This window comes from Heloderma suspectum, chromosome 5 (assembly GCF_057233095.1).
Source record: "Heloderma suspectum isolate Gila_16-S chromosome 5, 16-S_ref, whole genome shotgun sequence".
Taxonomy (NCBI): Eukaryota; Metazoa; Chordata; class Lepidosauria; order Squamata; family Helodermatidae; genus Heloderma; species Heloderma suspectum.
In genome coordinates, this window is record NC_139462.1 from 198264867 (window position 1) to 198289147 (window position 24281).

The window sequence follows — 24281 nt, forward strand, 5'->3', positions numbered from 1 at the left end:
CCCTCCCAAAGCCATAGACACTGCTACCACTTTGAGAGGGGGACTACATGGTCCAATCCCTCCCTCTAGCAGCTGCTGCAGCTCCTGGTTTCCAAAGCTGCAAAGACATCCTTGGAGAACCTCACAGAGGTAAAAAATTGGGTGTTCTGGTGGGTGCAGAGGGAAGGGGAGAGGAGAGGAGAGGCCTGGACACAAAAATCTTATGGCCTCGCCAGCCCTGGCCCCACCCTGCCAGTGTGCCTCCTCTAGATGTGCTCAAGCCTCAAAGGTCCATCTAGTGGTGGGGGGGATAAAAAGAAGGATGGAAAGGTGAAAATCGCCTCTGTCACTCTTCCCACCTTGCTGGCAACAGCCCAGCAGGGCATAGGATACTTGGAAACCTCCAAGATCAGAGGGTTCCATCTAGAAGATGACAAGCGTTGCACCCTTAGGCTGCAATCCTGTACACATTTACCTGAACATAACCCCATTGAGTTCAATGGGACTAGCTCAATGGGACGTACTTCTAAGTAAAGATGCATAGGATTGCACTGTAAATATGTAAACATTAGAAGATCAACACAATTGTGAGAAAAAGCAACCCAAAATTTGAAATGAGCATAAAATCTCACACAACTGTTATTCTTCCAGTCCACCCTGCATAAAGTGTTTTTTTTAAAAAATTGAATACCTACCTTTGACCTTCACATTACATCCAACTGCAACTGACAAAGGACATTTACGGAGCTAGTCTATGGCTCCCAGACATCATCTGGGAAGCTATAGCATATGGTGGATCCCCCACCCCACTTTTGAGGCTGTACACAGAGCTTGCCGGGGGGGGGGAGGAGAAACCCCTGCTCAGGTTTTTCCCCCACCCGACCCCTCCCAGTTACTGTGGAAAGCCCCATGGTGGCTTCTGTTCGAAGGCTGCTGTTGCAACCTGAGACTATGATGGATTGGTACTTTTGTTTATATTGTTGTCTTTTTAAATGTTGATATTTTATGCAATTTTAATATTATTGATGATTAAACTATATTTTAACTGTTGTATATTTCTATTTATATGTTTTATCTGTACAAGTTTTTAATGTTGTAAAGCTGCCTCGAGTCCCAGTATTGGGGAAAAGGCAGGATATTAACCACCACCACCTCAGACAAGGACAGGGAGGGAGGAAACAGGACATGCTGGAGGGCAGGGAGGGGAGAGGCTATGGATCTGCTGGATTCCAAGGCCTCTGAGCCCTGTCCCTGTCCCCAGCAGTGGGACCCAGCTAGATGGGTTCAGTCAGAGGCCCATCTAGTGGGAAATGGCTATTTGGAGGGCAGAGAGGCAGAATTTGCCTCTGCTGTTCCTTTTGCCCTAACAACAACAGCCCAGCAGGGCAAAGGATTCTTGGAAACCTCCAGTCTTGGAGGCCTCTCTAGTGGGTGACAATCTAGTAGAACTGAGCCCTTAATCAGAAATGAGCTAGCCAACAACATTTTTATTTTCTGTCTATGGGGAATATCATGCTCATCTTCTGTTTCTTGGTGGTTTTTCTTGCATTGGTTCATGGTAGATGTTCTGACTTTTAGACAAGTAGCTTTTTGACAAGTGGTTGAGGGCCAAATTAGATGCTGCAAGTAAAATATGAGGCCCCCGACCTCTTTTTTCATCAGAACTCGAATGCTGGGCATTCACAAGGGATAATTGGGAGTGGGCAGCGGGAGGAGGAATTGTTGTTGTTCAGTCGACCACCCTGCAAATGCTTCCCCACATCATTTGAAATGGTATTTTCTCCCAGGCCAGCCTCTGAAACTGGAAGTAAGCTGACTAAGGGAAAAACAGAGGGAAGATATTTGTGGCGGGAAATAATGAAGAGAGGTTAAGCACCTCTTCCACCCACTAATGCTTCCCCTGTAATTGTCCCCTCTCCTCTCTCATTCCCTGACAACTTGGCAAATGTAGGTTGAGGTTTGTGTTTTTTGAGATAAATGTCTAGTTCGGCCTTGAGGCCCAAAAGATTTGGAACAGCCACCACTGGGAGTCAGTCACCTACAACAACCTGGATTTCATTACTGAAGGGCTTTTCTTTAGCAATAATAATGGAGTTTGCAAATATAGAAATGCAAACACTGTGTAATCTCTCTGGCGCCGCTGACCATTTACTAACAAATGGATAACCATAATATTTTTCAGAGAGTAGCCATGTCGTAGCCTATTGAAGGGAAACCAACAAAGAGTCTTGTGGCATCTTAAAAAAATTATTCTGGTATAGGCTTTTGGGGACTAGAGCCCACTTTATCAAATGCTTGGAATATTAAAGAGATCTTCAGGTTAATATGCAGTACGTTTCATGGTGGTGGAAGAATTGTGAACACTGGGGTAAGAAGCAAATTAAATGCAGAAAGTACTGATAGTGATCATCACATTATTACCATGGTCATTCACAGTACAGTTGCCACAACCAAATTGGTTAGTCTTTACAGTGCCACAACAACACTAGGGATGTATAAGAATTTTCTTTCAGTTCGCAAATCATCAGAACGTGCCCTATTTGCAACCCCAAATGTACACAGGAGCACATTTTTCAATACTTGCACATTCCCAAGCTTGCAATTGCATTTGAAAAAAGTATTTTTTCCCCTTTTAAATGCACGCTTTATGCGTTTTTTAAAAATACGCATTTTTACGCTTTAGTCAATAAGGAGGGGAAATGCACACTTTAAAAAATGCACACAGAAATGCTCAGTTTTCTCTTTCAATATGTGCACCTTTCCTGTTCAAACAAAAAGAAAAATAGGTTGCAAATGAAAATGGGAGCTTCAAAGGGGAGTTCAGAGAACCTCTTGAGCTCTAGCATCTCTGGTTCTCCCATCCCTCCACAAGACTCTTTGTCATAATATTTTAAAGCAACTATTTTACAAAATCCAACTGTCCAATCCAATTTGCATAACAGCCTAGCACTGTCCCTCTCAGTTGTATAGTCATCATGAGTAAATCAGTGGCAGCACATTTAAAAAATGAAGGAAATGAGAGCATTTTGCAAAAGTAGATTACTCCAGGTGGGGCAGCGGGGAGGGGAGCTTCTCCATGACTCCACAACATCTCAAAATCCTCTTATAGCTAGCTATTCATATCTATTACCTATGGCCTGATGCTCGCCTTCATTTATGATATGGTAAACTCACTAAACTCACTAAATAGAGAAAGTCACTAGAGAGATGCTCCTCACTTCTTTGGGATAATAAACCCTTATTCTGTGTGCTAAGATGCAAGATTTGCCACATCCTGGAAATCCACTGAAAGTTGAATTTCTGGATGACGTGATGAGTTGCAACTCTCACTACATGTGGTAACTAATGGGTAAAAGTCACGATGTGGTGAGTTTCAAAAGGAACTTGGGTTGGACCTCTAACCATCAGAAAACATTGTGACTTTCAAATGTCCTAATTGTGCAACCCTAATCCTCTCATCACTTGATGTTTGCGGATTTTTATAGACAGAAAAAACATGGAAACTGAAGGGTACAGCATAAGGGCCTAACTCTGGGATCTCCAACATGGTAACCATGGGTGCCAGTATGCCCACAGACACCTCTCCTGGCACCTGCCAGGCTGCCTGCTCTTCCTAATTTTTATATTTATTTCTTGAGATTTTTTAATTAATTACTTTTTAACCAGGAGGCTGGCATGTTTCAAAGCAAAGGGTTGCCCTCCAATGCCATCTTTATTTGTGTTCAAAAGAGAGGTTTTCTGTTTTGGAGCTCAGACTCCACCTCTACCTTGTAATTGTAAATTAGGTTCTTGGACAAGTTACTTTTCTTTTAGTATCACCACTTTGCTTTCTGGAAAATGAGTGTTTTGTGGCTGGCCATGCCAACCAGGGCAGCCCTTTTATGACTGGGCAAGTCCACCCCCATGGCAGCCATTTTGTGTGAGTGCTCATGGCACTTCCTCAAAATTCCAAATGTGCCCACCAACCCAAAATAGTTGGGGATCCCTTGCCTAACTAAATGTGATATGAAACATGTATTTGCAAAAGGGTGCTTAACACTGCTGCTTCTATTTTGAAGGAAAAGAAATTAATTTGGTGAGAAGGAGCAATTGTAACGGAAACAGGAAACAGCAATCTCTCCTTCTTCCCCCTGCTCCTTCAGCAGAGGCTGGAAAAGAACAGGCGAGAGGGGCTCCCCAGCCAGGAAGCCCCAAGGTGTTCTGAGCATTACCACTTCTGGGGCTGGACTGGGCAGGGAAACATTCAATCAAAGGAGACAGTGGCTGCCCCTACCTCCTCTCTCTTGCTCACCCTCACTGGGCACCACAGCAGGAAGGGCCCACAAAGTTGTCTAGAGAGAAAATGCGAGGAACACCTCTGTCTGCTCACCTGCCTGTTGTCTCCCTCTGGGCAGGGCAGCGCAGAGAATTGGCCGTAGAAGGGGCAACCACCACAGTCATGCACTCACCTGTGCTCTCCTTCTGATAGGCAGGGTGGCACTGGTAGCATTTCGGCCCATATAGTCCAATACTCCATACCACCCAGCAAAACAGTGCTCATTGTGGGTAGGGATGTACAGATTGTGTAAAATCCGTTCCATCTGTGTTTCATGGGTTGTCAGGTGCCTTTTGTTCCATCATCTGGCCACCAACGGAACTGGATTCCCCCCCCCCCCCAGTTTCTGAATTTGCACAAATTTGCACATGCAAAAATATGCAAATTCCCCCAAAATGCACAAATCCCCGCAACGTGTACATTTTCACGCATTAGCTTATGGGGGCAATGTGTATTTTCAGTTTTGTGTGTTGTTGTTTTTTTTAAATGTGTATTTTTCTATGACAAAATGTGTGCAAAATTCCAGAAGATTAAAAAAAAAAATGGTCTGCAAGTCCACAGAATCTGCCCAACAGGGGAAAAGCCATTCCACTGCGGAACCTGCAGGTCAGATCCATGAAAATCCAAACTCATTTGGTTGCAGATTTTTGCAATATCCCTACTGTGGACCTAATCCTGCTGCCCAAAGAGGGTGAGCAAGAGAGAAGAGGCAGGAACAGCCACTGCCTTCTCCTCCTTGGATGTTTCCCTTCCTCACCCCAGAGGAAGCTCACCCCAGGCAAAGCTCAGAGGAGGCACTACCATGGAGTGAGAGGAGACCCGGGGGCTTCCTGACTAGAAAGTCCTTCCCCATTTCTTTTCCAGTGTCTGCTAAAGGAGCAGGGGAAGGAGGAGAGATTGCTATTTACTCTTTACTGGATGATCACTTCTCCTCAGCAAGGTACCTTTTTTTAAATACATGCTTCATGTCCCATTTAGCTGGACAGTTTTCTACACTGAGCAGATGGGCTTGCTTCCCCTGAAAGTGGCTCATCATGTTCTTGAATTCATGCCCTAATCATCTCCAAATGCTGGGAAGCCTGACCAAAGATGTAGCTTCAGATTGGATGGCTGCAAAATACATGGATGAAATAGACAGGAATTGGTTCATTTCACTTAGTTATTTTTATAACTGTGATTTTCTTGACAGAACAAACAGTTTAATTTAGCAGGAATACTCTGGTTGTCATTGCTTACATAAGCATCGATGTCATGATAGGAAATATGGATGCAGTAATAAACCAGAAAGGGGTTATAGGGAGACTGGAAAGAAAGGGCAGGTACCAGAGCATGGTTTTGTGCTCCCTCAATCAAGAGATAGACAGCACAATGCTGCAGCAACAGTGGGTCTTCTCTCATACTGTTTTTGTATTTCTGGCATCTGTGCCACAGGCTGAGAGATGTGGCAGATACCTTAGCATTTCTGCATTTCCAGGCAGAAAACTCCATGATTATGCTTTGGATCCTTCATTTTCACGCCATTTGTGGAAGCAGCTTCTGTTCACAGACTGAGAGTTCCACTTACAGAAGGGCTCCTTCGGTGTGCAGAAGTCTCTTTCAGTGAACAGAATGAAAACGTAGGATCCGAGCCTCTAGATTGGGATGGGGAACCACTCCAGACAATGGAGGCTGGTGGCTCTGATGTCAGCAGGGGCAGTGTATCCGCTCCGGGTTTCAGTCAGAAGCAGTGAGAACTCTAACGGAGATTTTCTGTAGAGTTCAGACTGGTTCTGACTGAAACCTGGAGTAGATTCACCACCCCACAGACATCGGAGCCACCAGCCTCCACTGACTCCAGATGTTGTTGATTAAAACTCTCATCCTCCCTGACCTTTGGCAATGCTGGCTGGGGCTGAGAAGAGTTGCAGGCCATCAACATCTGGAGGGCCACACATGGCCCAGCTTGCTCTAGAGTCTTGGATCCTACATTTTTCATTCCGTTCATGGCAGAAGAGTTCTGTGCTCTAGATTTAGGCATATTATTTATTTACAATATTTGTATACCACTCCATACCTAAATCAGATTTCAGAGTGGGGAAAACAAAAGATAAAACAGTAAAAGGAATGCCTCCTGGAACAGTGTTGTTTTCAGGAGGCGCCAGAAACAACACAGGGTTGGTGCCTGCCTGACCTCCAGGGGCAGGGCGTTCCAAAGAAAGGGGGCCACCATAATGAAGGCTCTTCTCCTGATGGACTCCAGTCAGGCCATAGGTCCATGTGGAACCACCAGGGGCATTCCCTCCGATGACCTCAGTGACCAGGCAGGTTGGTAAGGGAGAAGGCCCTCTCTCAGGTATCCTGGTCCCAAGTTGTTTAGGGCTCTGTACACTAGTACTAAAACCTCAAACCTGTCCTGGTAGCAAATAGGCAGCCAGTTCAGGTCCCTCAGCAAAGCAGCTGCACGCTGAAAAGGGGAGCTCCGACAACAGTTGAGCTGCTGCATTCTGCACTAGCTCCAGCTTCTGGACCAGCCTTAAGGGCAGCCCCACATAGAGTGCATTGCAGTAATCCAGTTTTGAGGTTACTAGTGCCTGTACCACTCTCCTGTCCAGGAGAGGGTATAGTTGGTGAACCAGCCACAGCTGGTAAAAGGCATTCCTAGCCACAGTGGCCACTTGGGCTTCCAGTGACAGTGCTAGATCTAGGAGTACCCCCAAACTACGGACCTGATCTTTCAGAGGGAGTGCAATCCCATCCAGAACAGGCAATGAGCCTATCTCCTGGACCTGGGAACCACTCACCCACATGGCTTCTGTCTTGCCAGGATTCAATTTCCGTTTATTGGCCCTCATCCAGCCCATTACTGAGTTCAGGCACTGGTCCAGGACTTTGCACAGCCTCCCCTGATTCAGATGTCCCAGGGAGATAGAGCTGTGTGTCATCAGCATACTGATGGCACTTGGCTCCAAATCCCTGAATGACCATTCCCAGCAGCTTCATATAGATATTAAATAACACTGGGGACAGGATGGTACCCTGAAGAACCCCATAACTCAGTTGCCAAGGGGCTAAGGAATGGTCACCCAATGTTACTTTATGTAATCAGCCCTGCAGGTAGGACCAGAACCACTGTATCACAGTTCCTTTGATACCCATCCTACGGAGTCAATCCAGGAGGATACCATGGTAGATGGTATCAAAAGCTGATGAAAGACTGAGCAGAATGAACATGGCTGCCCTCCCCCTGTCCCTCCCTTGATAAAGGTCATTCATCAGGGCAACCAAGGCTGATTCAGCCCCGTAACCAGGATGAAACCCAGATTGGAACGGGTCTAGATAATCAGCATCCTCCAAGAGTGCCTGCAGTTGGTCCACCACTGCGCTCTGCAGAACTTTCCCTAAGAAAGGGGTATTGCAACTGGGCGGTAGTTGTCTAAAACCATGGGGTCCAGAGTGGGCTTCTTCAGGAGTGGTCGCACTACTGCCTCCTTAAGGACAGCAGGAACAATGCCTTCCTGAAGGGAAGCATCCACCACACCCTGGACCCACCCAGTCATACCCCCTCGGCTAGCTTTTATTAGCCAGGAAGGGCAAGGATCAAGAAGGCATGTGGCTGATCGCAATGCTGCAAGCGCCTTGTCCACATCATCAGGCCTCAACAACTGAATCTGAGAAACCACCAAACAATCTGTGGTTGGTGAAAGGGGGTGGGGCCATCTGGGGAACACAGATTGGGATTCCATGCGGGTCAAATTTGTCCCTCAAACCTCAGGTTTCCACCCCTGCTTTAAAGTAAAATATTTTATTTAAAGTAAAATAAAAGGTGTCAGGGTTGCCTTTAAAAGTACCATGGGCAGAGAAATTATAAATGTTGCTGCTAATGGGGGGATAAAAAGGAAAGGGGTTGTGCCATGTGAATCCATATAGCAATCAACATTATTAAGGGAGCAATCCTATGCCCCTCAGAGAGTGTCTGGGGGGACATAGAACTGTTTGGTTTCCGGGCTCTGAGCTTGTAGACAGGGATCTGAGCTCAGAGCCAAGAAACTACACTCCCTGCATCCTATTCCTCCCCTGCATAGCTGGCACAGAGAGAACTGTGCCATCCACCTCTCTGCATTCGCAAAATGAGCATGGAGATGGAGAAAAGGAGGCATTCCTGGGGCTAGGGAGGGGAGGAGATTGGGGATGTGGGGCGATGAGCTGTCCTTAGCTGTCCCCAGGCTCCTTCCCTCCCCCATCCCTGAAGCCTCCACTAGATGGGCAAAACCTGCTAGGAGGTGAGGTGCCTCCTGCTCTCCACTGGACACTCAAAAGCCTCTGAGTTCAGAGGCTTACGCGTATCCAGGGCACATTGCATAGGATTGCTCCCTCAGAGGAATTAAACAGGGTGGAAACCAGAAGATTGATCACTAAGAAGATCCCTTCCTACCATACAGGAATGTAAGCCACTTATTTATTTTCTTAGGACCTGTCTCCATGGGGGCTGTGCTATGAATTGGGAGCATTTCAACTTCGTTCATGGTACATGATGTCATGGTCAGTCTGCACTCACCTCGCAGATTACCAGTGGAAAAGCTGGATTTTTGCGGGCTACTTTTAGTCTGTTTTATAATTCGGCACACCACCATTTCAAATGCTGTGTGCCCCAATCCTCTGCATTAACTTCAGCATGATAGTCATGCCCAGGGGTGTGCCTTTCACCTGGCCATGACCTTGGTGACCTGGATCAATGGAAGGAAGGGGCAGACTCACCAGAGGGTCTCCCCAAACTAATAAGCGAGTACAGGGGTAAATAGCCCCAGCCAGTCATGATGTTGCCAAAGTGATGTAGCACTTTCAAGCAGTAAAGTACTCCAGGGGATGCATTACAGCAAGATCCTGCATTTATGAATGGAAAAGCAGACTAACAGCTTGCGTATCCCATTTATAACTGTGGGATCTCGCTTTTATGATCCACAGTAATTGCGGAGTGATAGCTTTAAATGCAGTAGTCATCCCTTTCAGTTATCCCCTTCTCATTCTGGAGGGCTCACCCCCCAAACTCAGCCCCAATGCATCAGAAAGACAGAATCACCACAGTGGACACATATAGCACATATTAACAGCAACTACCATTTACATTTGCGGTATCGACGGAGCAAAATAGCGCTTTTGCACATCAGTTGTTATATGCTATCTTGATAGGTTGATCTTGGAATATTTATGTCCCAAAGTCCTGCTGGCTTTTCTGTGAGGGAAACTATGCTGCTGGCACTGTACTGTATTGTATTGTATTGTATTGTATTGTATTGTATTGTATTGTATTGTATTACTAGAGGTACTGGTGGGGGATGGGCCATTGGATACCTATTTAGCACTGCCTTCAGGAGGTAGAGGAGTCAGGACAAGGTGAAAGAGGGGTGCGGTGGAATGAGGCTCTCAGAATGATGATGTGCATCCGGACTGCTGGGACTCCACCCAAGCCATCCCAAAATAATGTGAATTAGAGTGCCATGTGACCTGTGAAAGCCCCAGGCTGGGGGGTGGGACTCTCCGTTTCTTTCAGCGCAATGTGTCCCCTTATGGAGCAATGCCAAATTTCTTCAAAAGCGCAGAAAAACAGAGCGATGTCAAAGCGTTGCTGTGAAGATCCCCCCTTACTTATCTCTATTTTTAATTCTTGATTATTTGGAATCAAATTTGTAGTCACACATTGGCTAATCCATCTTTAGCCTGCACTCCCTGCTCTCAGGCAGCACAACTAAACACTAACCAGTTCCAGCTGCTGAAAAAGAATGACTCACAGTTTACTGGTCTTGCAGACCACAGGGCAATTTCAGTTTGCTCAGAATGATTTTTTTTTAAAAAGAATGTTTAGGGTGTTCTATGCAAAAAGAGCTACTGCAGTTATCCCGTTTAGAAATCACACTTTAAAAGCTCATGCAAGTTTTACTCATGCAAGTGATTCCACTGAAATTGAGGGCACTGCCCATATGAATAAGTGTTGGAGGAATTAACACGGAGGATGATGCCATTACTTTTTAAAAAATCCCTTAGAAAAATCCCTTCTAGTCCTGCTATTTGCATTCAAAGCAGCTTCCCTCTTGGGACAAGCAGCAGCTTCAGTGTGCCTGTTACTTTACCTGGGAAAATGGTAGAGTTTAAAATAGTAGAGTTGGTGGGGGGGGAACCCTTCCTGTTCTGCAGTCCCAATCTAGATTGGGGCCCTACAGCATTTGTGAGAGATTATATTTCAATTATTAGGAAGGCATGAATGGAGGCAAACATACTGGGTTTGATTCCAGACTTAGTTATACTAAGCATCACAGAGAAGCAAAGTTAGGAGATATCACAGAAGCGATTTCACACAACATCAAAGAAGCTAAGTACCTCAAACATCAGAGAAGTTCATAATCATGGAAGCTAGTTACTGTCAGGGTGGAAACTGAGCCCATAGAGCCCCAGAGCAGTTCTGATTTTGAGGAAGAACAGCAATCAGTGGGAGAGGAGCTCTCTCACCTCTCACAAGCACAGCAGCTGGCAGAGATTCCTTCTGCCAGCATTCCTGGGAGAGATAGTGACCCGGGCAGTGAGAGAGCACTGCAGGGGGGCTTGCTGGATGTTCAGCCCAGACGCAGGGAGTGGCGACAGATGGAGGGCGCTGAAAGGAGGTGCTCCGCTCGTTTGGCACTAAAACAATGGTCGCGTCCCGAGGACCCAAGGGAAAGAGGGAGGATCTCTCCATAGCCCATAAGTTCAGAGTCTTCCCACGGTTCTCCTTCAAATGGGGACCAACTGCCTTACCTGGAGCTTAGGCTACTCTGCTATCTTTCCCCAGTGCAGTTCCTTGCTTAGTTGCTAGTGATTAGTATCTGTAAGAGTCATAAAATAATAAAGGAAAAGCCTTGGAAAGAATCCTCGTTGTCTGTGTCCTGAGTTGGCTATTGGAGGGGACTGCAAGAGGCAGCTAGGGCGCTCCTGACAGTTACTCCCACTGGCGAAAAGGAAGTGCAGTGTGATTCTAAAGGCCCCAAAGAGTGCTCTAGCACTTTGATGTGTTGGAAAGGCAGGGTAGTTATTCTAGTTACCTAGGTTACTGAGGGCATGGCCAGGTGAAAGACAGGAATGCCCCAATCATACCGAATTTAAAGCAGAGGGATGGGCACACAGCAGCTGAACCTTGGGGGAGTTAAATTAAAGAAAAGCAATGGAGTAAAAGTACTCTGAAAAAATGTGGTTTCTCCAGGTAAACTCCAGGGTGGCTGCAGATTGGCCATGACATCATGTGTCCCTAATGACTTTAAGCCACAGCAGCACTGGAGAAAACCTCCCATGTAGACAGGCCCCCAGTTACAGCAGTTGGAAGCTGGAAAAGGGAGGAGGACTTCTAGGAAAGTGAAAAAGGATACACACACACATATGCATACATACATATATATATGACAGGTCCATATCTTGCTGTTTAACATATCATCGCTATCATAAATTGGGAGACAGAGTTTTGTCTATTTTGTTTTGATTACATACATTCTTGAATATGTGCAGAATGTTGCTACTGTTATTTAAAAGGAGAATAAATGCATTCCGTTGGATTGAGACTTTAGTCATATTTAAAGTAGATCCATTGAAATCAATGGGGCTTAAGTTAGTCATGACTAATTTTAGTCCCATTGATTTCAGTGGGTCACCTCTAAGAATAACTAACTCTGGATCCAACCCTTGGTTGCCTATACAATGTGTCTTGGGCAAATTCAGTTCCCATGCTGCTATTCTCCAGCTTAACAGTTTCCGTGTCAACAACCAGGTTACCTTTGTATACTTGAGAGTACAGGGTAATGGATGGAAATTCCTCAGTTTGAGGAATAGACCTCTCATTCCCATAGGGTTGCCATAAATGCAGGTTCATGTATTCATGCCCACCACTTGATCACTTGTACATGTACAGGTGCCATTACAGATCAAACACCAAAGATAGAACTTTGATATTACCCAGCCCCATAACTGTATGGCAATCTCCTTGTAACCAAATGAATGACTGTACAATACATCTCACAGTAGGTGGCATATTTTCAGTATATGAGGTAATTATCCATTATAGTTACAAATATCTATCATTACTCACTGCGACATAGTCATATCTGCATGAACGATGAAATTCTAGTTGAACATCTGTGAAGTTCAACAGAACACGGTGGCCACCATCAACTCGGATCACCCAAGAGCAGTCAGTGCTGTTGCTGTAAGGTTGGGGATAGTTGGGAGAATGGATTTCACCATGCGGAGCTTGGAAAACTCCTCCACAACCTGGAAATTAGATAATGAGTACCCATTAGACAAAGATATCTTTACAAATAGTTGAAATGAATATTCATGCTACAAGATGCACAATATCTGTACATTCTTATTTTCAGAGACAAATACTTTAACATTTGTTAGGGCCTGGGCCCTGAGCTGAAACATAATTGCACCAATAGGGTTCTTTTTCTTTCTTTTTAGTCCCTGTGGTGGAGGGGAGGGGGATCGGTGGGGCAAGTGGCTGGGGGAACATTTAAACCTCCTCTACCCCCATTCCATGGTCCTAATCCAGATCAGGCCCTCCATGTACTTATACTAAGATGAACATAATGGTAAAGAAGATCAGTTGCATATTATGTATTTAACACAGCATAAATTTAGCCCTAAGGGTGCTTCTAGATGAAGTTCTTATTATCTCATTTAGGGTCTGGACATCCTAGTCTTCCACTCATAGCCCTCCAGTGTTTTTCCACTGCTTCTTCCATCTCTTTCCTTACTGTGGAAAATCCATAAAGGAAATAAAAGACAGGAGTGCTGCACAATGGCTTCTGAGTGTTAGCACACGGAGCCCTCTGTCTGGAAGCCACCCAAATCCATGGTGGAATCGCTGGGAAGTATGTGTGTCAGTTCCTAAAGAACCAGTTCCCTGGTCACACATGCCTTAGTTACATCCTGTTTGGACCACTTTAATGTGCTCTACATGGGCCTTTGAAAAGTATTCAGAAACTTCAGCTGGTCCAGAAAAAATGCTGCAGCCAGACTGTTGACGGGGGCTAGTTACAGGCACACATGTCATCTAGTAGGTCTTCTAGACTATGATGAGATGTGTTGTATTTCTACTGAAATTATAGTTATTCCTAAATTTACACCTATACATATAAATTTGCATATGCAAATGTTATGCAAATTGGTGTCCTATTTTATCCTCTTTTTAAGTGATGCATTCTGTTTTGGCTCTGTGTAAGCGGCCCCCCTGCCCCCCCAACTCCCCCCCCCGCAACGCTTCAGCATTCAAACCCTGTTTAATCGTCTTGCTTTCAAAGAAATACTTCCCATAGCCTCTTTTAGTCATGATGGTAAATATGTAGCATGCTTTCTGAATGTTATGTTGCAGTGTAATATGCTACATTGACACAGCAGTTGGACTAGACGACCTCCAAGGTTCCTTCCAATTCCATTCATTTTCCTATGAATTTAGGTGCCCAATTCAAAGCAATTCTTGGAGCTAAAGCTTCTTGGAAAACCTGTGATTTGGGCTCAATCCATGTGCATTCCAGCATTATGCAGGACATCTGCTTGCTGTCATTTTTGCACATCTCTGGTTTCACCAGCTGTGGGTAAAGCTTTTAACAAATAAGCACAGGAATACTGGGTTAACCCCACAGAGGTCAACGTGTTATTCATTATAGGAATGTAATAGGAATGTTGGAAGTTCATAATAATTTTAGGGTGACTTTTTTCAGCCTCGCAACTTAACTTGTAGCCCAGGTCTGCTCCCACCCACCAAGCCCTGCATATACACATGCACACACCCCAAGTCACTCTCACCTCCAGCTCTCTCTTGCCAAGTAGCGTTGAAGCCCTTTCCGTGCATATATCTGTCTGTTTTGAACCGGACCGTAATTGCATTTCCAGTGCTCGAGATGTGCAGAGGATTCTGCGGCAGTCGTGGGACACAGAGTTGGGCCAACCTGGGAGAAGATAAATCAGGCCCACCATAGATCTAGAAAGAGAGAGAAGAAACAGCAAGAGCAAGGGTGTTCAAAAAGGACACAAAAGGGCAACAATTAAATTTGCCCAGTGCAGTAAGGTGAAAATGTTTAAAAATTAGCTGAATTTTTTTAAAAAAAATCTGAAGCTCAGAGCTCAGGAGGGCAGTGGGAGCAATGCAGACACCCCTTCCTCTATGTGTGTTCAGATGTATCATCTGCACATAGGTAACGTGTCTTGCGAATCAAAGGAGAAAGATAATACAGGTTCAGTGATGAAGCCATGCTGCAATCCTATACTCACTTACCTAGGAGTAAGTCCCATTGAACTCAAAGGGAATTACTTCTGAGTAGGCATTACAGGAACATAGGAAGCTGCCTTATACCGAGTCAAACTCTTGGTCCATCTGTCCCAGTATTGTCGACACTGACTGGCAATGGCAGTGGCTCTCCAAGGTTTCAGGAAGGATCCTTTCCTAGCCCTATCTGGAGAGACCAGGGATTGAACCTGGGATCTACTGCATACAAAGCAGCTGCTTTACCACTGAGCTAAAGCTTCTCCCATCCAAATGTATAAGACTGCACTACCAGCCTTCTGCCCACCTCCCTCACTTCTGATGGGCTTGGACAAGCTTTAGATGTTCCCTCAAAGATGTGGGAAGGACAGAGCCACAAAAGAAATTGGTATTTAGAATTCATAGGAACACAGGAAGCTGCCTTATACTGAGTCAGATCCTTGGTCCACCCAGCCCATTACTGTCAACACTGACTGGCAGCAGCTCCCCAGGGTTTCAGGCAGGGTTTTTTCCAGCGCTACCTGGAGATGCCAGGGATTGAACCTGGGACATTCTGCATGCAAAACAGGGGCTCTGCCACTGAGCCACAGCCCTTCCCCCAGGGATCCACAACCAGACAGGGAAGGGGTTGCGGTCAACCTTCAGGCCTTATGTTATGCTGGACTGCCCTATATGGTCAGCCATTAAGGAACTTGTTACCAGGTGCTGCATGAACATTTCCGTAACATTCTGCAAGGAAGTGAAACTTTCCAACGTTAAGGGTCTTGGATGATTGTAACCGCAAAATTTTGACCTAAATATCTTTGTATCTGATTCTAAAGGATTTTAGGATTTTTAAAAGTTTATCACACTTTGTCATTTTCAATCAAACTACCCTGTAAGAGAGTGTCTGTAGGTGTTTTTATTTTTTTAAGTGGAGGCTCTGTTTAAAATTTTGAATTTTGATAACACATGCACACACAAAACCAGGAGAAATCTAGCTCACAATACAATTTTAGTAATTTAATGAACATTTAATAATTTGCAAAATACCTGTCAGGATTTACATTTTGGTAATAATCTGAGAACTGCTGCAAACATTTCCAGAATGTACATTTGCATATTTTTCCTCTTCTGTTCCTATCCATTTTTCCTTGTGTGCTGTGCCTTTTCAGATTGTAAGCCTGTGGGCAGGGGCTGTCTTGTTTTACTGACTGAAAGTAATCCACTTTGGGAGGCTTTTTGGCTGAGAAGTGGGATAAAATGCTTCAGATAAATCAATAAATTGGTAATGTGCACATTTTAATGTCCAAGGGGATTTTCTTTCTAACCTCTAAGCAAAGGTTTAAGGCCAGATGGTTTGCAATAGGAATACATCCTATCAATCTTAGTGGGAATACCAGAAATATTTTTTTTGGTTCACTGCATTTGAATGTTATTACCATGATGAGATGCTCCACCCTGCCATGCCCTTCCTTTCTGGATTAGACAAAATAGAATTCCCATATTTTCCCAAGGGAAATATGAAGTGGAAAAAACAGCGCAGGCCTTCTAATGCCATTGCTTTGATTCATGCAGGATATAAAAAAAATAAGTAGGCATTGAACTATGATTTCCTCCCCCACCCCCCACCCCAAATATGTACAGAAAGTTGAGGATATTTTTCTTTGGTTTAGTTAGCGGCTAATTATATGGGCTGAAAGGTCTGAATATTTGCTTTCATTTGTGATAGTAGTAGCAGCATTTTGGCTTCTGGAGAAAGACATGTGATTTAAATTTATAATTGCTTCTCCGTGCTACCAGTTCTTGAAAGATGTTCTGGACAGATTAAAATGAATAGAACTACTGTTAAAAGGAGATCATTATTAAGGAAATAGAAAGTGTGTTTCTATACTTCAAGCCCAGGATTACTTCATACAAGCATTTTTTTCCTGTAGGAAGGGCTAAGTCACCCCTTCCTCTGCATTTGAATGTAGAAAGAAGCCCATGCAAAGCACAGGACCCAAGCATTTCCCCCCTCCCCTTCCCTTCCCTCCTGCCATGTGGCCAGGAAGAGGAATAAGCCCGCACTCAGTTTCATTTTTCCTTGATTCCTGGCTTATCATTATGTGCAAACCTAAATAAGCCAGCTAAACAATCAAGGGTTTGTAGTTGGTTTGTTTAGCAACTGACTAGAGTTTTAAACCACAATTGCTGGTCTGCATGTAAAGAGAAGCCTGGAATCAAACAAACTGAAAAATGGGATACAAGTTCATTCTTTCTCCTGGTCCCGCAGGAGGAGGAGAGGCGAGCTGAGAGCACGCAATCCTGAAGCTTTTCTGCTTCCTGCTCATGTACGTAGCTAAGCCATCGCTTAGTGTTACATGGGAAATCATGGTTTCACATTATGTTTATCCCCCCCCCCCACACACACACACAGGCACAGATGGCCTAGTCCAGAGCATGGAAATTCTTTCAACCCCCAGGCCAAATTCCATTTTGAAAAAACTCATGGGGGCTTCGTTCTAGTGGTGGGCAGAGCTGGAGGCAAAAGGGCTGGGGCCCCAAAGACTAAATTTACAAGCATTATTTAGTGTGAAGCTTTTACTGCCTGTAACTATGCCTCAGGAGAGGCATTACAACTTTTTAGAAGGAGGGGGGAGGGGGAACTGCACAAAAACTGGAAAACCACTAAACTATTGGTAGTTGCGTGCAAGAGCTGAAGCCATAAAGGCACCCTAGGTGGGCTGAATTTGCCCCCAAGGCCTCAGGTCCTGCACCTTTGGCCTACTCAGAAAGCCATTCCGAGGAAATCCAGTGGCAATCTTTCTGGTTTGGTGCTCCCTTCCAATGATCACAGTTAAAAGGGCTTTTATACCCCACCCAGCGTCCTGCCAGTGTACAAGTGAGCCTCCAGATTCCTCCCTTCCTCTCTTCCCTTGGAATAAGAGAAGCCCTGCTGCAGGCCTGCATTAAGAGTCCTGCTAAAAAGCCTTATATGACGATGTTTATAATCTTGTTATCTTACCAAAACCTGCTTGGAGCCTGCAATCAGCTAAAGTTCAGTGCACTGATTTCCGCCAATTCCCTGTCCCATTACAACACCCCTGGCTACATCCCACACCATTCCATAAGGTCCACCAGCCTCTGTAAGCAGTTTTGGGTTGGCACAAGGGGCTACGGTGGGAAACAAGATGTGTGAAAGCCCTGTTGCGGGCATGTTTGGATACCTGTTGCAGCCAGACAAGCAGAGAACGCGCTACTCTGGCTGATCAAACCTCTATCCACACTACCACCACTAGGATAACAGAACCACTCAATCCTAATATTTTAAAGCAGGGAGGGGGAACCTCCAGCCTGCAGGACATGCCCCCCACAAGAGGTCTCCATCTTTGATCAGGGCATTTACAAAGTGTTGCTTGAATCAAGACATACATATGGCTTGTGTACATCAAGCGAGGGGGGGGGTTGGAGGGGGCAACTGCTGGGAAGTGAAGGGCTAACCCTCCTCATCCCAACCCGGCAACCCCCTCCAAAACAATTATTTATTGATTGATGTATTTATTAAATGTATTAATCGCCCATCTGGCTGGTCACCCAGCCACTCTGGGCGATGTACAATAAAAACAGTTTACACAATAAAACCCAACATTAAAAACATCACATTTCTAAAATTACCCTAACACACCCCAAATGCCTGCCTGAACAACCATGTTTTTAATGCGCGGCGGAAGCTCATTAAAGAGGGGGCATGGCGGAGTTCCCTAGGGGGGGAGTTCCACAGAGTGGGGGCCACCACAGAGAAGGCCCTCTCCCTCGTCCTCACCAGCCTAGCTGTCCTGGCTGATGGGACAGAGAGAAGGCCATCTGAGACTGATCTTGTTGAGCGGCCTATCTGGTGTTGCTGGAGGCGCTCCTTGAGATAGGCTGGCCCGGAGCTGTACAGGGTTTTAAAGGTCTCAAAACCAACACCTTGAATTTGGCCCGGAAAACTACTGGTAGCCGCTGCAGCTCTTTCAGCACTGGAGTGATGTGATTTCGCTGGCGGCTGCCTTTAATCAGGTGAGCCGCAGCGTTCTGTACCAGCTGCAGCTTTCAAACCGTCTTCAAGGGCAACCCCACGTTGAGCGCATTACAGTAGTCTAAATGAGAGGAGACCAGGGCATGTACTACTGATGGGAACAGATGGTCGGGAAGGTGGGGGTGCAGCCGCCGTATCAGATGGAGTTGGTACAGCGCTGTCCAGCTCACTGCTGACACCTGAGCCACCATGGACAGCTGGGAGTCTAAAATGACCCCCAAGCTGTGGACCTGGTCTTTCAAGGGTAACCATACCCCATTCAACACCAGGTCACCATCCCCCAGCCTCCTCTTGTCTCCCACCAAAAGTACCTTGGTCTTGTCAGGGTTCAGCTTCAGCTTATTCCTCCCCATCCAGTCACTCACCATCTCCAGACATTTGTCAGGGATTCTATGGCCAACCTTGGTGAAGATTTGAACGAGAGGTAGAGCTGCGTGTCATCTGCATACTGATGACACTGCATCCCAAACCTCCTGATGATAGCCCCCAGCGGCTTCACATAGATGTTAAATAGCATCGGGGAGAGGATGGAACCCTGTGGCACTCCACAAGTGAGCGGCCATGGGTCCGAAACCTCCTCTCCCAGTGCTACCCTCTGGTACCTGCCAGAGAGGAAGGACTGGAACCACCATAATATGGTGTCTCCAATGCCCAACCCCTCCAGGTGGTCCAGGAGGATACCGTGGTCAACGGTATCAAAGCTGCTGAAAGGTCGAGGAGAACAAGGAAGGAGCATTCACCCCTATCCAGAGCCCTCCTCATATCATCCACCAAGGCAACCAAGGCCGTTTCTGTCCCATGCCCAGGCCTAAAGCCTGACTGAAATGGATCTAGATAATCAGCTTCTTCCAAGTGTGCCTTCAACTGCATCGCTACCACCCGCTCAATCACCTTGCCCAAAAAAGGCAGATTCGAGACTGGGCAAAAGTTGTTCAGAACTTGGGGATCCAAGGAGGGCTTTTTTAAAAGCAGTCTTATCACTGCCTCCTTGAGGGCTGATGGCATCACTCCCTTCTCAAGGGAGGCGTTCACCACCGCCTTGATCCCCTCACCTAGCCTCTCTCTGCAGCTCATAATGAGCCAAGATGGGCAAGGATCAAGTAAGCAGGTGGTCGGCCTTACAGATGAAAGCACCTTGTCCATTTGATCAGAAGGAGGAAGCTGGAACTGATCCCACAAAACTGGTGTGCCACAGACCGCCTCCTACTCACTAACTGTATCCACAACACACAGAATAACACTCCTAATCTGATCAATTTTATCTGCAAAGTGCCTTGTCAAGGCCTCACAGGAGGCCTTAGAATGCTCCAGCAGTTCCGGAGCAACAGGACCGACCAGGCTCCGGACCACTTGGAACAGCCTCCTGGGACAGCACTCTGCAGACACGATAGAGGCAGTATAATATTCCTTTTTTGCTGCCTTCACTGCCACGTGATAGGCTGAAGATACAGCTCTAGGGGTTGTGGAACCGAGAAGTCCAACATCACGAGATAGTGATCTGACCATGACAAGGGGGTGGTGGATATACCCCAGAATTCCAGATCACTCCCCGCTTCTCCAGAAACAAACACAAGGTCTAGTGCATGACCGGCTACATGGGTAGGCCTAGTTGGAATATGATGCAGCTCCCAGGAAGCCATGGTCTCCATGAAGTCCCGAGGTGCCCCTGTGAGGACGGCCCCCGAATGTACATTGAAGTCCCCCAACACCAACAAGTTAGGGGACTGCACTCGCACATCAGAGACCACCTCAAGCACCTCGGCCAGGGAGTGAGTTGTGCAGCGGGGTGGACGGTACACGAGCAGAATGTCTAGACTGCCCTTCGGGCCCAACCTCCAGTACCTGCACTCAGCAACCTTGGTTTCCCAGAGAGGGGGTCTGGTGAAGACCAAGGACTCTTGATAGATAACAGCCACTCCCCCTCCCTGATCCCCAGCCCTCGGCTGCTGTGCATACGAAAATCCTCCTCCCCTTTTGCATTTCGGCTTTAAAAGAGCCTCCACTGGTGCCGATGTTTTCAGAGCCTAATTACAGTGTGGGAGGTCATTTTCAGGGGGGTTATTGACCCTCTGTTCTCCAATGCTGTGACCTCCCCCCCCAATTGCCCCTCCTCCACCATGATGAAGCTTTTCAAAAGCATTCATTGGCACCACCGGCAGCTTTTGAAAGGCCTGATTACAGTGAGGGAGGGATGATGTGTGTGTGCGCACGTGTGAGTATATGGGATCTGGGCAATCACATTGGAGCTGCATGCCAGCAGTGGCAGGGCCCCACCCACTCTGGGGTGGAGCCCCATGCCTTGCTGGTATGGAGTCCCCAACATGTTTACCCAGAACCAGTTCGGCGCTCCAGCTGAAAAAAGTTTCCCAGCCCTGTTTTAAAGAAATCTCATGATGAGGGCAAGTTAAAAGAGAGAAGCAGCAAGACAGACAATGGCAATACACAAGGAGAAGGGCACAAAACATCTGCATCGATGGTTTTCTTGCCAGAGCAAATAGCAAAGGGACCCATTGTATCAGGAAACCTGCATGGGGAGAAACGATTCAAGCCCCCTTCCACATACCCCAGTCCCAGATTGTCTCTCCCCACCCGCATGCCCATGCTAGTATTTGCCAAAAGTTTTAAAAGATGGAGAAGGATTGTTGTATCTCCCATCTAGTCAGGCCCTTAATTTGCACAGTGCCCTTTCACATTGCCAGCCAGTTTCACAATTGCCTTTTGTACAGTTTCAAAATCAAAGGGGTATTTCAAAAGCCAAGCAACCAAGGAGTGGTTTTTCCTTTTCTCTCTGCATGCCAGTTCAGCTAATCAGATGCTTTTAGAAAGGCTGGAGCAGAAACAAGCCCAACTGTTTCCATGACAGAATAACTTTTTTTTTTTAAGTTACTTTTGGGCTATAAAGGAAAAAGCCAATTGTTACCACATGAATTTATCTATTAAAAAGAAAGCAAGGGAAGGCTGGAAAGAATGTCAGGGTGTGGTCTGTGCAGAAGTACCATGTGCCTGAAAAGTTAAAAAAAATGCTGTTCAGTTGGAACACACAATGGAGAGAGAGACCTCCCTTCCAACAGATTGCACAGGGTACAGTGCAGATCAATAAAGCCTGTGGTTTTCGTCTGTTTTCACCATTTGCGTCTGCTCCATTAGCTCCGTTTATTGGCACCATCAAGCCAGCATTCCAACACTATGAGCAACAGAAAGGCTGTTTTCTGTGTCTGGCCTATCCTCGTGGCAAAGATTTCAGAAAATAAAACCAGCCCCAACCTAGACAGGATGACTAGCTCAGACAAAAAGAGAGGCACAGCGAGGAGAGAATAGCAGGTTATCTTGCTTCACAGTATTGCAGTGTAATCACAAGTGCTTTGGTGGGGAGAAACAAGTAAGTGTGTGATCTACAAAAGGGGTGAACTAGGGGGAATCATGCAGCCGAGATCTTTCATTCCTAAACTGCCGTGTTGTCTTTGTATTGCAGCACTGGAGATTGTGAAATGGCCAGCTGTTTGAAATGGTTGTAACAAGGGAATGCTGACAGATATGGGTGATTTCACACTGTCACAGTCAACAGTATACATGGTGTGGAGAATGTGGATAGGGAGACATTTTTCTCCTTCTCTCACAATACTAGAACCCAGGGTCAACCCAGGAAGCTGACTGGTAGGAGATTCAGGACAGATAAAAGGAAGGGCTTCTTCACACAGCACATAATCAAACTATGGAATTTGCTACCACAAGACGAAGTGATGGCCACCCATACCCATTTGGGTGGCTTTAAAAGGGGGTTGGACAAATTACTGGAGAAGGCTATCAATGGCTACTAGTCCTGATGGCAACATGCTACTTCCAGTATCAGAGGTATTATGCTTATGTATAGCACTTGCTGGGGAACATGCGCGGGAGGGTGCTGCATCAGGAGGTCACCCCTGCTGTCTTCCGAAATCCTCAAGTAGCCAGAATCAACATGCAGACAATAGGGCTCTTTTCCAAGGCTTTATTCCCATTCATCCTAATGACGTTTACAGATGCTAACTGCTTGATCCTATGAGTGAGACCTAAGAGAGTTGCCTACTCGGGGGTTCTAACCTTAGGAATCAGTTGATCTCCATTTGGAGGGGAACGCAGGAAACCACTGTACTTATGAGCTAGGAGGAGAGAGTCCTTCCCTTTCCCATGGGGAATCGGGGCGCCGCTGTTGCTGTCGCGCCAAGCGGGCTGAGCGCTGCCTCTCAGCGCCTGCCATCTCGCGCTTGAGGGTGCACCGGCACCTAGCATCCAGAAATTGCTGTTGCTCCACCCTCTCCCTGCCAGGGTCACTATCACCCCCAGGAATGTGTACCAGGAGGGGCTGTCCCCCTGGCTGCTCCTCTGAACAGCGCACGGGTTCCTCTCCCACAGTTTCTAACTCTTCTAGGCATGGCGGAGAATTCCACCACGGATTTCAGTGAGGCCGAATGCACTGGCATTCGGCCCCCCAAAACCCATGGCGGAATGGCCTCCCACCCCCCGCCACCCCGTGGAATCCCCCCTGGGATGAAGCTTACCTGGGGCGGATGTTCCGCCGGTGGCGGCGGCAGCTCCGGCAGCGGTGGTGGCGGCTGGTCTCTCGGCTGGCTGCTGTGGCCGCAAATGGCTGTCCTGCCAGGCTGCCATGATAGGCTACACAGGTATTTACGTAGCCTATCACGACAAATTATGTAGCCTATTACACCATTTGCATAGCTGCCTTTACCGTGATAGGCTACGTAAATACTTACATAGCCTATCACAGAAGGAGCAGCGGCGCAAACGGCGTAGCGGCCGTCGTTTGCACCCCTGCTCTTTGCCGTGATAGGCTACATAAATACTTACATAGCCTATCACAGCAGCCTGGAGGACGCAAATGGCGGCCGCTATGGCAGCTGCCATTTGCGGCCGCAGCAGCCGGCTGTGGCAGGAACTCCGGCTGTGGACGGCCCTGGCTGGTGGCTCTGCAGAGCCGCCGCGGAGCAGAGCCGGCCCAGGGAGGATTCCGGGGGGAGGGATGGAGCGCCTCCCCCCCACCGCGAATCCAAGCTGCAAAAATGTAAGTGACTTTCGTACATCCCTAAACTCTTCCTTGGAATCAGAACTGCTTTGGGGCTCTCTGGGCTCTGATCCAACCCTGACATGTTGTTGCACTCACGTCCTGCTTGTAGGCTTCCCGTGGGCAGCTGCTTGGCCACTGTGTGAACAGAATGCTGGACTAGATGGACACTTAGTCTGAGCCAGCATGGTTCTTCTTATGTTCTTAACTGTAAGAGGGAGAGAATAAATGGCCATGGATGTGGGAGACCTGATCTTACAGTGAACAAAACAGCCCACTGGATTTTTCTCTGGATATTGACATGGTTGAACAGCCTATCCCTTTGGAAAGGACCATTCAAACTTGTTGCACCAAGTCAGCAGTGGTGGACTCCCAAGATCCATAATATATGGAAATTATATGGAGACATTAGCTACAGGCTTGTAGACCCCACCAGGTATCTGGAACTATGGCAACTGTTCAATCTAGTATCAGGGTGACAGCTGCTGAAGCCTCTGTAACAGGAGCGGTCACTCTCAAAACCACAATATGTCTAAGAGGTCCCCAGGTGAGTCAGGCCCTAACCATGCCCCAAGGTTTTGTGCCCGTATTCCCAAGTTGCCATGGCTTCTTCTGCCATCACTTTCTG

At 46.7% G+C, this 24281-nt stretch overlaps 1 protein-coding gene across 2 annotated transcripts in view; it reads right to left on the reverse strand.

The window, feature by feature from the left end:
* CUBN (cubilin) overlaps positions 1 to 24281 on the reverse strand; it is a 260102-nt gene that overhangs the window by 116691 nt on the left and 119130 nt on the right. For both annotated transcript variants that reach the window (XM_084860471.1, XM_084860472.1), the window contains exons 30-31: positions 14099 to 14273; positions 12378 to 12559 (exon numbers count right to left, since the gene is read on the reverse strand). In XM_084860471.1, coding sequence (XP_084716597.1) covers positions 12378 to 12559; positions 14099 to 14273 — 357 coding nt within the window. The remainder of the gene's footprint in view (positions 1 to 12377; positions 12560 to 14098; positions 14274 to 24281) is intronic.